The sequence below is a fragment of the Salmo salar genome, chromosome ssa01 (genome assembly GCF_905237065.1).
Source record: "Salmo salar chromosome ssa01, Ssal_v3.1, whole genome shotgun sequence".
Classification (NCBI taxonomy): domain Eukaryota; kingdom Metazoa; phylum Chordata; class Actinopteri; order Salmoniformes; family Salmonidae; genus Salmo; species Salmo salar.
This window is the reverse complement of record NC_059442.1, coordinates 37,421,997-37,437,563: the sequence shown is the minus strand read 5'-3', so window position 1 is coordinate 37,437,563 and position 15,567 is coordinate 37,421,997. Positions and strand designations below refer to the sequence as shown.

The window sequence follows — 15,567 nt, the reverse complement described above, 5'->3', positions numbered from 1 at the left end:
ACCCACACACTCTCAATGTAGCAACACTTTATTGAGAAACAAGAACTTAGTTTGGTCATTAAATGATCTGTGGGCGTGTCGTTGTACTTAAGACAGCCTTGGTAAAAAAAAAAAGTTCAGGAGTACCCTCCTTTAAAAACCACACAAATACCCCTTCGCTTCTCTTCTTTCTCTGTGGCGGGCGGTGGTGGAGCGAGGCAGTTTTAGACATTTGAAGCCAAACGCCCTTTTGTTATTTACTGCAGCTATTTTCATTCTACACTTGCTCGCCTGATGTTGGAGTGGTAAAATAGCAGTAATTGCTGGATCGTTTGCAGGTTGTTTAGCTTTTGCGCCAAGCCAGATGAGAACCGCTAATGAGCACAGCTTCCAGCAGCAATTAGTGAAGCAGTCGTGTACATCACAGATGATTTGTAATTAATCAGATACATCTCATACTGTATATGTGTTTGTGTGCCGGCTGTTTGAAGGGCGGTGGGTTACAGAACAGAGGGGAGGGAGGAAGGTGGTGAGATGGGCACGTGTTCCATTCAGGAGAATTTACATGATACATAACCGTGTGCGTCTCACCTAAGGGTTAGGTTTCTGTTGTCTTAGACCCGGCGCGGTTTTGATCACATGGGCTGTAAGTACTTTCATCAATAGCTTCATCTATGAATTTGAGAGCGGTTACATTTTCCCAAGCCTCTTGCCTCTGGCGGGGCTGCCGTTTAGCTGAGACACAAACTCAGTGATTGTGGCTTTAAGTGGACAGCCCAGTGGAGGAGAAACAATATATCATATGATAGAGTGACTGAGGCTCATGGACGGTAGTCATGACCGATGCATGTGTTACTGCTGCGAGTGACACCTGAGAGACCATCAGATCAGACAGCTTTCTCTCTCCACTGCACACCTCTATCTTATGTTGCTAGAGTAGACACAGTAGCAGCCAGTGGCCTAACAACACCATTAGAAAATCTCTGTCAGGATACTGCACCTGATTGTTACTATTACAGGTTGCCACGGCAACAGGACCAACCACAAGGGCAACATCCAATCAACAAAGGACAAGCAGACCCTGACTCATGGTCCAGCTGCCAACCCATTCATTTGGCTGGTTTATCACAGTAAATATCCTCTCTACCGCAACTTGCATTTACGTTACTACATGCTTCAGTTCAATGTGCCTGGATCAGTTGATCAATTGTTTCGACAAAAAAATGACAGACACAATACAGTGCAACATTTTTGTAACTATATGGTTTAGGAAAGATCAGAGAAAAGACGGTGTATTACCTCTTGCAACCTTTCTAAAAGGAACCTTTTGCTAGCATTATAAATGGCTTAAATTATAAAAGCTCTGTAGAGACCGCCTCCCTCCAGTGCACAGGAGTTCAATTAGCAGGTTTGAAACTGTAGATTGATATAGCGTGTCCCATAGGGCTCTATTATGAAGTTTGCTGGCCCATGCACTGATGGCGGCTTCCACGCACCCACCACCAACACCCCTCCTGTAGCCACACCCAGGCAGCGTAGCATCCAATTAATGTTCTCAGTAGCTCTGGGCAGAGTGTGTCTGCCTGCCTGTTGGGGCCTGGCCTCAGCTAACAAGAGGGGTGACAACAGGGTCATTAGCCGCCTGCGACTATGCAGTCACAGAAAAGACCCGTTAGGGGACAGTAGCAGTCCTTTAAAATCCCTAATGAACACAAGCCAGTGCGTTGGCAGTCCCTCCCCTGCCTTCTCCAACCCAATTTAAGTTGTTTGTGGGAGACACAAAATAATTAAAGGTGCACTTTGTTGTTTTTTATTTGGGTTGAATGAGGGTTGCCCCTGCACTCACTGTTGCAATATGTTTTGTGCCGTTTGCTATTCAATTTCCCTCTTAAGTATCAAAAATAGGCTTCTCGCGTTCACTGCCTTCCATTATGAAAGCTGGAGAGTTTGTTGTTATTCCTCATGTGAGAGAGGTGCAATTATTTACATTTACACCAATCACATTTCATCATACACTTGTTTATGGTGGGGGATAAACAAGGCATAATGTTTATAAATATCTATGTAGACGTATGATGCGATAGCAATATTCTTATGTTTTACAACTGTCATTCAGTAAACAGTGATGAGTGTGTAGTTCGGAAGCAAGATGATATGTGTGCCGTTTTACTTTATTACCCCGTTTTTCTCCCCAATTTCGTGGTAGTGGTGCATTGGTAGTTACAGTCTTGTCTCATCGCTGCAACTCCCGTACGGACTCGGGAGAGCCGTGCGTCCTCCGAAACACAACCCAACCAAGCCGCGCTGCTTCTTGACACAATGCCCACTTAGCCCGGAAGCCAGCTGCACCAATGTGTCGGAGGAAACACTGTACACCTGGCGACCGTGTCAGTGTGCACTGCACCCGGCCAGCCACTGGAGTCGCTAGTGTGCGATGGGACAAGGACATCCCTGCCGGCCAAACCCTCCCCTAACCCAGACGACGCTGGGCCAATTGTGCGCCACCCCGTAGGTTTCCCGGTCACGGCCAGCTGCGACAGAGCCTGAACTCGAACCCAGAATCTCTAGTGGCACAGCGATGCAGTGCCTTAGACCACTGCGCCCCTCGGGAGGTCCTATGTGTGCTGTTTTTAACGGCGCTGTCAGCTGTCAGGAAACGGCAGGTTGGTTTCTACACTCATTTTGAATCTGGGACTTCTGTACATTTACCTTAATTAAGGTTGAGAGTGCTCCCTTAATTTGTTAAATTGTGGTAATATTATTCACATATCTCAAAGTAAGAGGAACCTTTTGAATCTTGTTAATTTTGTGTATCACTAGCCAATCTCTCAACCAACGTCTGCACATGTAATAGCAATGAGTTATAACGAGTTTTATGACAGATTTGAACAGATCTGTTTTTTTACATGACGGAAATGTCACCCTTAATGTAATATTTTTTCACATTTCCGTGCTCAGAAAAAGCTACATTAGCCACATATCCACTTTGTAGCTGAGCAATGTACCAGTGTTAATGAAACCAAAGTATAAGAAGTTTAAACATCCCTTCTTCTATTCTTACCGCCACCAATTTAACTCCACAATAACACGTTAACCTCCTTAGTTGTGTGGATCAAACCGGCTTGCGCCATTATAATAAACAGTGTCTGTGTTTGAGTATGCCGTTTTACTACTGATCTTATTAAGAGAGATATATGGCATCAACCATGGATGGAGGAGAAATTCATTGTTGTGATTCATCTCAGAGAAGGATTCCCAGCGCAGCAAATTAAGTCAGCCAACAGTTCCAAACAGGCACATATGTGACTGGGCTGGAAGGATATGCACCATACGGAAGCATCAGGCTTCTAGTCCCACACAAGTCACTAGAGCACACTAAAGCTGTCTCATTTTTTTTGGTGGTTGATGTTGAGCATTAGTCTGCTACAAAAGTAGTGCTATCTTCATGGGACCATGATCTGAGATGGAGAATACACAGATATTGCGTATTGTGTTCCTCACTACTGTGCTGCCCTTTGCTTCTTGTGTGAATTGATGACAAAAAGTAAACAAACTTCACCCAAAACATTTTTCCTACAACATGGCATCAAGTGCTGTGACATTTTTACACCTACATGCATGTTTCGCATTGTGATTTGAAAATCACCCAGGGTAGGAATAACAATGGCAGACAGTGATAACTTACAAACAGGAACTGTTTGCGCTGTTACCACCAATGTGTCATAACAGATAATGTGTCTTCACCATAGGGATTTAAGTAGAGCCAAAATGTAGCCATATAAGGAGGATACAATACTGTACAGTACATACCATACAGGCTAAAGTCATTTCAACATCAGCCTTGCAATAACAGGGTATGGCCAAAGGAGGCAAACGCTGATTACCTCTGACTTTCTCCACTGTTGTCATCTTATAGTAATCTGAGCCTGTGTATGGCAGTTGCTGTATTGGGTATTGTAGTTGTAATATATTTCTGGGTCCAGATCTTAGCTATCTTCCTGTCCATGGGTTACCTACCCTATGCCATGGTTCTAATCAGTATGTGTTAATTAAATACATTGGCAGATTTCCAAAATTAGTAAGGGGGCTGATGTATACTTTCAACTCATTTACTAACAACCATGAAATGTTGGCATCGTCTACAATGATGGTATAAACTTTCCAATAAATGTTCGCAGCAGCAGACTGGCTACAGATGTAGGATCTTAATTTGAGCCAGTTTGCTACAGCATGAAAATAAACCTGCAGCAACAGAAATTGTGAATTATAATGTGGATCATAATTAATGGACTTGTTTTGTAGGGGTTGATACATTTTTCATAAGGGCAAATCAAGGCTGACATTTTAAAGTGGAAATTACAAACTTTAGAAGCCTTTTTAAACTTCAAATACACTTCAAGTTTGCATTTCCTGCTGTGCAGGAAAATTCTCAGCAATAAAAGACTGATCGAATTAAGATCCTACATCTGTACATGTCTTCTCTCCTCCGATGTACAATGTAGAGATTACCTTGTCTGACCATGCTTATTAATGAGAGAGCCAAGTTAATTTCTGAGTGAGAGGAGTGTAGTCCTACTGCTACAGAACACTGAAAAAAAGGAGGCGCTTAACTGAAAACTGTCATACCTGACAAGCCATAATAATTTCTTCTCCTTTTCTACATGCTTCCAAAACTCTCTCCTGGTTATTATATAAATTGCAATTAGGAGTCATCATGACATGCAAGAGGGGGTCTTGACCTGTAATATCTCATACTTAGAGAGGCCTTATTATCCTCTGAGAGGTGCTTTGACAAATGTTGGTGATTGACATCGCATTTGGTTCCTGTGTGACATGCAAAGATAATCTTTTGACTCTGATCTACTGTAATTTAGACATATTTGGAAAAAATGTTATTTTACGGATTTATGAGTGGAATCATTTTGGTTCCCTTTGTTGGGCTAATTACAGAGACTTTTGGAGTCAAACATGAAATGATGTACAGTCATTTCAAAGGTTACCCACCTGAAATGGAAACATGTTGTTTACTTGGATAAAACTAAATTATATCTTGTTTAATGTCCACGAAATGTATAAAAACCAATGAGCAAAGACAGGAAAATAGAACTGAACTACACAAAATTATAGATAAATAACAAAACTTTATTCACCAGACAAACAAAGAACAACGATCCTTTTCTGTTTGGGAGAGGTTAATATGGGCAAAAATAACACACAGATATAACTAGAAACAGATTAGAAACGTCCATCTCTTGAAATACGTACGATTGCTCTGTGTAAAGTGCAAGGGCTGAAAAACATTGAACATAACAGCAGATCTCTGGTCTCTTTTACTATCTTCTGGCGTAATCTATTTCAATAAGGGGATCCATAAATACAATCCAAATGCATTTGTGATTATGAAGCTGCAGAAATGATTATCTAATCTTTCCATTAGATCAGGGTACACTTACAAAAAAGGGTTCCAAAATGGTTTTTTTGGGCTGTCCCCTTTTAGGTTCCAGGTAGAACCCTTTCCACAGAGGGTTCTACATGGAAGACAAAAGGGTTCTACCTGAAACAAAAAAGGGTTATCCTATGGAACTAAAAATGGTACTTCAAAGGGTTATCCTATGGGGACAGCTGAAGAACCCTTTAAGAGTGTAGGTAGACATTTTCTTTGGAGCTTTGCATGTAAGAAGGGACACCAGGGTCAGCATCATGTACAGATATTGGGTCTTAATTTGAGCCAGTTTGCTACAGCAGGAAAATAATCCTACAGCAACAGGAAATGTGAATTATGTGGATTATAATAAATTGACATTATTTGTAGGGGTTGATACATTTGTCTTTAGGTCAAATCAAGTCTGACATTTTAATGTGTAAATTCCAAACTTTAGAAGCCTTTTTAAACCTTGAATACACTGTTTGCATTTCCTGCCGTGCAGGAAAATTCTCAGCAACAAAATAGTGATCAAATTAAGATCCTACATCTGAACAGTGGGTCAACTTTAGCGACCTGTTGATTGAAATATGTACACAGGTATGCATGAGATCAATATGTTTTCTAGCTAACTGTTCCCTGTTTTGCCTTTTTTGTTAAAAATATAAATAGATGCTGGGATTCAAACAGACAATAGGCTTTACAGACAACAGACTTTACAGATTTATACACTGACAGAATATATTTCCATCAAAAAGAAGAGAGTCTCACACCCTATTAGCCTTCCATACAAACACACAGAAACACATCCTCTAAAAGGATTCATAATGGTTCTCTCCTATTTTTTCCAAAGGCTTAAAATAATCTGAGTAATTTGCTGCCACTGTCAGGAGCAGGCCTGGAAGGATGGAATACACCCACCCACCCATCCACCCACTCATCTATCCATCCATCTCAATGAGAGTCCAGCAGGGCTTTCATATGACATTTGACATGATGGTGGAAACAGGACTTTGTAACAGGACTTTGTCTTCTGTCATATACTGTACGGTGTATACTTTAGTTAGTCAAATCTCCTTATGTTCCATATTATTATCCATTATATAAGCTATTAAATAATGTAATGCTACAAATGTCTATACAGCTTGACCATGAAAATGGGTTGAGGTTCAAACTGTGACAGTGGATACAGCGCCTATACCTAAATTCTATCAACATATTGATTGCACTACACAATCAATACTGATTGCACTAGGGTAATACACTCGACCACTGCAACTCTAACGTCCACGATACATACAAAGCCCTCCATTCGGCAAATCCAACCACGACGCCATCTTGCTCCAACCGTCTTGTAGGCAGAAACTCAAACAGGATGTACCAGTGATTAGAACCATTCAACGCTGGTCTGACCAATCGGAATCCACGCTTCAAGATTGTTTTGATCACGTGGACTTGGATATGTTCTGGTCAGCCTCAGAGAATAAAATCGATCTATATGCTGACCCGGTGAGTGAATTTATAAGGAAGTGCATTGGAGATGTTGTACCCACTGTGACTATTAAAACCTACCCTAACCAGAAACCGTGGATGGATGGCGGCATTTGCGCAAAACTGAAAGCACGAACCAGCACATTTAACCATGGAAAGAGGTCTGGGAATATGGCTGAATATAAACTGTGTAGTTATTCCCTCTGCAAGGCAATCAAACAAGCGAAATGCCGGTAAAGGGACAAAGTGGAATCGCAATACAACGGCTCAGACACGAGACGTATGTGGCAGAGTCTACAGGAAATCACGGACTACAAAAAGAAAACCAGACAATTCACAGACACCGTCATCACGCTTCCTGACAAACTAAACACCTTCTTTGTCCGCTTTGAGGATTATATAGTGCCATCGTCGTGGACCAGCTAACAAGAACTGCAACAAGATGTAATGTAGCCAAAAATTATAGGGTCCCGTAGGAAACACTGAACATCACTTTGGTTCCTACCCTGTCACAATAACTCGTTTGTGGTATTTTCATTCATTGTCATGTCAAAACAACACTGTATTCAAAGTGCCCACTATTATTTATATTCTAACTATAGAAATTAGAATAATGATTATATTTCCATGATTCCAAAAGTTCACCCAAGTGTTTTGATCTAAATCGCAATTGCAACATTTGGTTAAAAATAAGGCCTAGTATTTTTTTGCATTTCGTGGCAGTGTGGAAATGATCTCAAATGAGTGCAGGAAATGCAGAAATTAATGGAAATGCAGGAAATTATTTTAGGTTGAGGTTGAATTGAACAGTATAAAACAATCAGAATGGAGAAAGACCCTAGGGTCACGCACTACTCATGAAGCAAATTTAGAACTTTGATTAATCAAAAACATTAAATACCATCAAACCGTCAACAATTTTAAAAATACCATATGATATGATATTTTGGCCATATCGCCCAGCGTTGTGCAGACCCTCTCCAGAGGGTTGTGCAGTCTGCACAACGCATCACCGGGGGCAAACTACCTGCCCTCCATGACACCTACAGCACCCGATGTCACAGGAAGGCAAAAAAGATCAAAGACAACAACCACCCGAGCCACTGCCTGTTCACACCGCTACCATCCAGAAGGCGAGGTCAGTACAGGTTCATCAAGGCTGGGACTGAGAGACTGAAGAACAGCTTCTATCTCAAGGCCATCAGACTGCTAAACAGCAATCACTAACTCAGAGAGGCTGCTGCCTACATGGAGACCCAATCACTAGCCACTTTAACAAATTGATCCCGAGTCACTTTAAACAACCCCACTTTAAATAATGCTACTTTAATAATGTTTACATATCTTACATTACTCATATCATATGTACAGTCGTGGCCAAAAGTTGAGAATGACACAAATATTAATTTTCACAAAGTCTGCTGCCTCATTTTGTATGATGGCAATTTGCATATACTCCAGAATGTTATGAAGAGTGATCAGATGAATTGCAATTAATTGCAAAGTCCCTCTTTGCCATGCAAATGAGCTGAATCCCCCAAAAAACATTTCCACTGCATTTCAACCCTGCCACAAAAGGACCAGCTGACATCATGTCAGTGATTCTCTCGTTAACACAGGTGTGAGTGTTGACGAGGACAAGGCTGGAGATCACTCTGTCATGCTGATTGAGTTCGGATAACAGACTGGAAGCTTCAAAAGGAGGGTGGTGCTTGGAATCATTGTTCTTCCTCTGTCAACCATGGTTACCTTCAAGGAAACACGTGCCGTCATTATTGCTTTGCACAAAAAGGGCTTCACAGGCAAGGATATTGCTGCCAGTAAGATTGCACCTAAATCAACCATTTATCAGATCATCAAGAACTTCAAGGAGAGCGGTTCAATTGCTGTGAAGAAGGCTTCAGGGCGCCCAAGAAAGTCCAGCAAGCGCCAGGACCGTCTCCTAAAGTTGATTCAGCTGCGAGATCGGGGCAGCACCAGTACAGAGCTTGCTCAGGAATGGCAGCAGGCAGGTGTGAGTGCATCTGCACGCACAGTGAGGCGAAGACTTTTGGAGGATGGCCTGGTGTCAAAAAGGGCAGCAAAGAAGCCACTTTTCTCCAGGAAAAACATCAGGGACAGACTGATATTCTGCAAAAGGTACAGGGATTGGACTGCTGAGGACTGGGGTAAAGTCCTTTCTCGGATGAATCCCCTTTCCGATTGTCTGGGGCATCCGGAAAAAAGCTTGTCCGGAGAAGACAAGGTGAGCGCTACCATCAGTAAAGCATCCTGAGACCATTCATGTGTGGGGTTGCTTCTCAGCCAAGGGAGTGGGCTCACTCACAATTTTGCCTAAGAACACAGCCATGACTAAAAAGAATGGTACCAACACGTCCTCCGAGAGCAACTTCTCCCAACCATCCAGGAACAGTTTGGTGACGAACAATGCCTTTTCCAGCATGATGGAGCACCTTGCCATAAGGCAAAAGTGGCTCGGGGAACAAAACATCGATATTTTGGGTCCATGGCCAGGAAACTCCCCAGACCTTAATCCCATTGAAAACTTGTGGTCAATCCTCAAGAGGCGGGTGGACAAACAAAAACCCACAAATTCTGACAAACTCCAAGCATTGATTATGCAAGAATGGGCTGCCATCAGTCAGGATGTGTCCCAGAAGTTAATTGACAGCATCCCAGGGCAGATTGCAGAGGTGTTGAAAAAGAAGGGTCAACACTGCAAATATTGACTCTTTGCATCAACTTTATGTAATTGTCAATAAAAGCCTTTGACACTTATGAAATGCTTGTAATTATACTTCAGTATTCCATAGTAACATCTGACAAAAATATCTGAAAACACTGAGGCAGCAGACTTTGAGAAAATTAATATTTGTGTCATTCTCAAAACTTTTTGCCACGACTGTATATACTGTATTTTATACCATCTATCACACCTTGCCTATGCCGCACGGCCATTGCTCATTCATATATTTATATGTAACATATTCTCATTCACCCCTTTTAGATTTGTGTGTATTAGGTAGTTGTTGGGGAATTGTTAGATTACTTGTTAGATATTACCGCTCTGTCGGAACCAGAAGCACAAGCATTTCGCAACACTCGCATTAACATCAGCTAACCATGTGTATGTGACCAATACAGTTGGATTTGATTTAAGTGTGAGAATTATACCTTGACATTCGGGGGGGTCTCAATTGTTTTCACAGGACCTCCTATGTGTGCACATCTTTTATGGGCTGAAAAGAAAGGGACATCTGTTACAAAACACCAAAAAGTGTAATGACATTTTGCAATTGTCATTGGCTCTACAGTCTACACTCTTGAAGTAATTGATGCATCTTCCTGACACACTTGTCATCTCACCAGCCACATGAATAATACAAAAAAAAACATGACACGGGGTGAGGAGGTTTGTTTCATTCAGTATAAGCTTTTATTTGTTTTACTTTACCACTGTAGCCATACAAATTGCATTTTAAACATATAGGAGAATGATTAAATGTGCATTATTTAGAGACCCGATAGAGCGATACAAAAAAATGGGGAATTAAGTAAATGTATCTGTTGTGATTTCTTTATGCCTTAATCAGGTACAGTATGAGCTGATATGCTGTAAAAGCAGATATCTGCTGTTGTAAATGTATTACAGCTGAAGCATTCATGTGTACAAGGTTGAAGCGTAGGAGGAAAAGCATCAGCTGTCCTCTCGCTCCTAGCAACCACTAGTCTTGAGCACTCCCAGCCTGTTACCAACATGCCAGCACACATGCTGTTCTAGGAACACTGTTTAGCAAACCCACAGAATGTATTACTCTTCTAGGAACACTGTTTAGCAAACCCACAGATTGTATTACTCTTCTAGGAACACTGTTTAGCAAACCCACAGAATGTATTACTCTTCTAGGAACACTGTTTAGCAAACCCACAGAATGTATTACTCTTCTAAGAACACTGTTTAGCAAACCCACAGTATAAAAATAAATAAAGTCACACACTCGAGCCTATACAGTATATGCTCCCAACAATTGAATGGGTAAACCTAATAACCAATGTTTCGGCAACACGGTGTCATCTTCAGGGTTGAAACCCACAGTATAACATGATATAACTAACAACTGTCTTTGTTATTTTGTAATTGAACAAATCACATAAATTGTGTAAAACATGATAGGCCTACCGACCGGTAGATGAAATTTCACAGGAAAGATTGAACAATATAGGCCTAATCTGTCGTGGCTAATTATAGTTACAGCATCCAATGTAATATATATATATATATATATGTTGCATTACGGCATTACGGTAAAAAAATAAAAATAATATATATATATATAATTTTTATTTTTTTACCGTAATGCTGTTAACTGAGATCAGTTTCCCCCTCTCCAATCATTCATATAGGAACAGCAAGGACCAGCTACAGGTGTTGTTGCAGACTGAACAGGTCAGAGGTTTGGTATTTTACGTAAATCTTTGCAGCAATAAGTATATCTTACATTTGGTATGGTTACTAGAGACAGGTTGCTTCAGCCTCCTGTTGCGCATTCTTCACCACGCTGTCTGTGTGAAGGGACCATTTCAGGTTATCAGGGATGTGCACGCCGAGGAACTTGAAGATTTTGATGATAAGTTACGTCATCCAATTCGTATGCTATTGTACCGATAGGATAAGACATATGATAGTCTACTACTATACATCTTAATTCGTATGATATTATACGACCGCTATTCCATTCCTGATATACCCTAATGCAACGCAATGTATAATACTAATGCCATGTACAAAAATGGATGGAATTCTGTTCGCCTTATGTCCATTTTACGCAGTGTTGACCCACTACTTGTTGGACAAGTGTGTCTAACGCAAGATGGAGCCTCTCTCTCATCAGAGATCACATTTATTTCATGATAAAACCTTTTCATTCAAAACATGAGAAACATATTGTTTCAGGTGATAATAAAGCATGTTTTGTTTAGTTACTTTTTACTCTACTTGTTTGTCTTACTTCCGAGCTTACTTCCTTCCTAACTCAAGCTAGCTTACACAGAGCAGCTAAAGTTAGCTAGCTAGCTGAAAGCTAGGCTAGGTTGAACACACTGGGCACACACTGGTTGAATCAACGTTGTTTCCAAGTCATTTCAATGAAATGGCGTTGCACCAACATGGACTAGACGTTAAATTGACGTCTGTGCCCAGTGGGAAGTTACTGTAGCCACACCTAATAATTACCGTCACAATAAACTTTTCAGAATTAAAACCATATGCCACAGTCATATAATATAATTGTCTTGACATCCAATGTTGTATTATTCAACATTATTATTACAAATAGTAGCCTACTCATTTATAGTAGGCTACATTCTGTGGTTTGGTAGCCTAACTTTCTGTTCTATTGATGGACTGGCCAGATGGAAGACAATGCAGAGTTTGGAAACATTCTAAGTATGCTGCACCCGTTTCGCAATGGAGCCTCGGACCTCGGACCAGCGATGCCACTCTGTTGCCGAAATCTGGCGCAATGCAACAGACTGCAAAGTTGGGATGGGAATGGGACATTCATTACTAAATGTACGTACCAATTGAAACGTAATGCCCTGAGACCAGGTTGGTTGAATTGCTCTTCTGAACACTTAGGCCTACTTTTTTAAACGTATACAATTAGGTTTAGGGTGTGTTCGTAAATTCAATCTGGAGTGAGCTCTGGGCGTTCCTCTATTCAGAGCGTTGTCAGATTGTCCGTTCGTAAAATCAGAGTGTTTCGCTCTCGGAGCGCACACTGGACGCTCTGGCCAAGGAGCAGGGTTGATCCGATCGTTCTGACCGCACAACAGCAGTCAAGCACCCAAGCTAACTTGCTAATGTTGGCTAGCTACTTCCAGACACAAATGAGACTACACCTCACTCTGTCCATTTTACTCCCCTAGCAGAGCTGGTTAGGCTGTTTTCATGTTATCTAGAGCATTGGTGACTGTAACTGTGCAGCTGGCAACAATTTAATTACACTTTTTCCCAGACATTTACTGATACCGGCCATATTCAACTGTGGTTGCGCGTTCGTAAATTCGTCAGCTATTCTGCGCTCTGGCACTCAGACGAGAGTGCTCTGAAATCGGAGTAGATAGCCAGTTCGAATTTACGAACGCACACTCAATTAGCCATAACGTTACTTTGAATCTTGAGCTTTTTGGTGAATTCCTAAACAAGGTTGTCCAAATGCCTTATCCATAAAATGTACTTCTATATTTGTCTCTAACAGAATGGAAGTCTAGTTGGTGGGAAATTATATTTTAATTGAGTCAATATTTCGGATGATTGGCAGGATAGCTCAATGGTACCCAAGCTTAATAAACGTTCGATAAGAAAGCATGAAGGGTAGGCCTACCCTCAATTTCGCTCCTCATCACCGCTCAGTTGTCCATTCTTCTCCCATCACCCTGTCTCAATGATGAGAGCTATTGCCACGTTAACGTCCTAGTAGGAACTACGAAACTCAAAACATGTATGACTTGCTAACTGGTGGAACACTTATAGAACTGTAGTCCTGCTTGTTGGCACAAATTATTGAATGTGACATCACGGACTTTTCTGATAGATGTAGAGAAAGGAAAAGTTCAACATAAGCTAATGAAATAGAGAATCCACATATTTAATAAAGTTGTAGTTGATCACTTATCAACAACATGGCAACTACTACACCACCTCCATTCCCTATAATCATCATGCCTGTAGCCTATACTGTGTATGCATGACCATCTATAAAAATAAAAACTGATGGTTTATAGGACATTTCAGAGTTCCGACTAGCACATGAACGCGGCATAACATCAGCCAGCCAGGCAGGAGGCGGGCTCTGATTACATCCGAACGTTCAAACGTAACTGACGTATATGGCTTCATCATTATCGTATTTCACCGCTCGAAATATGATATTTTTCAACATTTCTTTGGTTTATATCATTAGTTTTATTAGGCTAATAATCTCTCGTCATAATTTGCATTCATGACACAATCGGAGATTTGAAGTTGTGGTTTGATATTCAAAACAGGCGGCTGTTTTGCGGTTAGACAAGTATATTTACTCACCTACAGTATGTCGAGTCGGTATTGTTTTGACTCCCGGGAGATTAATATGAGTGCTCCGCCGGTGATCCGACCGCCGAGTCCCCTGTCCTCGGTGTCCAATGGCATCTCTTTCCAGATCCAGATCGGGCTGAGCCGCGAGCCCGTTCTGTTGGACTCTGTCGACTTCAGTCTCGCTCAGGTCCGGGAGATGGCATGTTACATCGTGGACCAGAAGGTAACTACAGTATATCCTATCACTTCTGTAATGCCATGATTTAATTCGTTTAAATTAAGCACAGATATAGTTCTTAGTGATTTATAAACTTTTGCACACATGTTTGCATTCGGGTATTAGGTATTCAGTTTACTGTATGGCGTGACACAATCCATATGGGATTGATAATTAGGCTATGTCTGACCCATACAGTAAATTAGGTCTGAACTAAACATTTTCAGTCGCTGTCGGTTCCATTTTGATGTTGCACGCAATTAGCAACTCAGAAAAGTCCGTGATGTCACATTCAATAATTTGTGCCAACAAGCAGGACAACAGTTCTATAAGTTACTGTATTTATTGATTATGGAAAGATGTAGGCCTAACAAATATGGTATCATGTAGAGAAAGGAAAAGTTCAACATAAGCTAATGAAATAGAGAATCCACATATTTAATAAAGTTGTAGTTGATCACTTATCAACAACATGGGAACTACACCACCTCCTTTCCCTATAATCATCAGGCCTGTAGCCTATACTGTGTATGCATGACCATCTATAAAAACTAAAAACTGCTGGTTTATTGGCACACACTGGATAGGTGCAGTGAAATGTGTTGTTTTACAAGGTCAGCCATAGTAGTACAGCGCCTCATGAGCAAATTAGGAGTAAGTGCCTTGCTCAAGGGCACATCGACAGATTTTTCACCTTGTGGGCTCGGGTATTGAACTAGCGACCTTTTGGTTACTGGCAGAACGCTCTAACCCTTAGGCTGCGGCTGGTGGCCTAGAGGCAGGTACCGTATCAGTTAGGATAGTTGGGCCAGTTACCGAAAGGTCGCTGGTTTGAATCCCCAAGCCAACAGGTGAAAAATCTGCTAAATAACTAAAATGTATGTGCAAAATGTAAGTCTTAGGTAATATTAACCCCTTTCATATCTAAACATAAACCTGTCTTCTTTACCATTGCATCTTCCTTATACTGGCTTTTGTTCATATCTGAAAGGGGCAAGGGGTAAAAAACACGGTACATTAAAACCAAAATGGAAAATTATATCTCAGACAGTTTTATGTAGGCTTACATATGTTGTAACTTCATAGTTTCATTTGGGGATAACATCTTGATAGTCTCACTTCATTTGTTTATTTCCGTTTCAACATGATCATGTTACCACAGGCCCCCCCAGGTTATTCTAATTGGTATTATACGTTTTGGGTGATACATACAAAGTGCCAGGGTTGCACTTCTGTCATCCTCTGAACAGTAGGAATACTGGCATGATACTAGATAGCAGAAACGCCTTCTTCTGTCCCAGGGTTATTGGTGTGTGAGAGTAAATGTGATTGTTCTTAATTAAGTAACGAACAGCTCCTATATGAACTACAGGTATAGGA

At 41.1% G+C, this 15,567-nt stretch overlaps 1 protein-coding gene across 2 annotated transcripts in view; it reads left to right on the top strand.

The window, feature by feature from the left end:
* The first annotated feature begins 13,773 nt into the window (after window positions 1–13,773).
* prkd1 (protein kinase D1) overlaps window positions 13,774–15,567 on the top strand; it is a 67,914-nt gene continuing 66,120 nt past the window's right edge. For both annotated transcript variants that reach the window (XM_014192675.2, XM_014192658.2), the window contains exon 1: window positions 13,774–14,193. In XM_014192675.2, coding sequence (XP_014048150.1) covers window positions 13,987–14,193 — 207 coding nt within the window. In that variant the 5' untranslated portion in view covers window positions 13,774–13,986. The remainder of the gene's footprint in view (window positions 14,194–15,567) is intronic.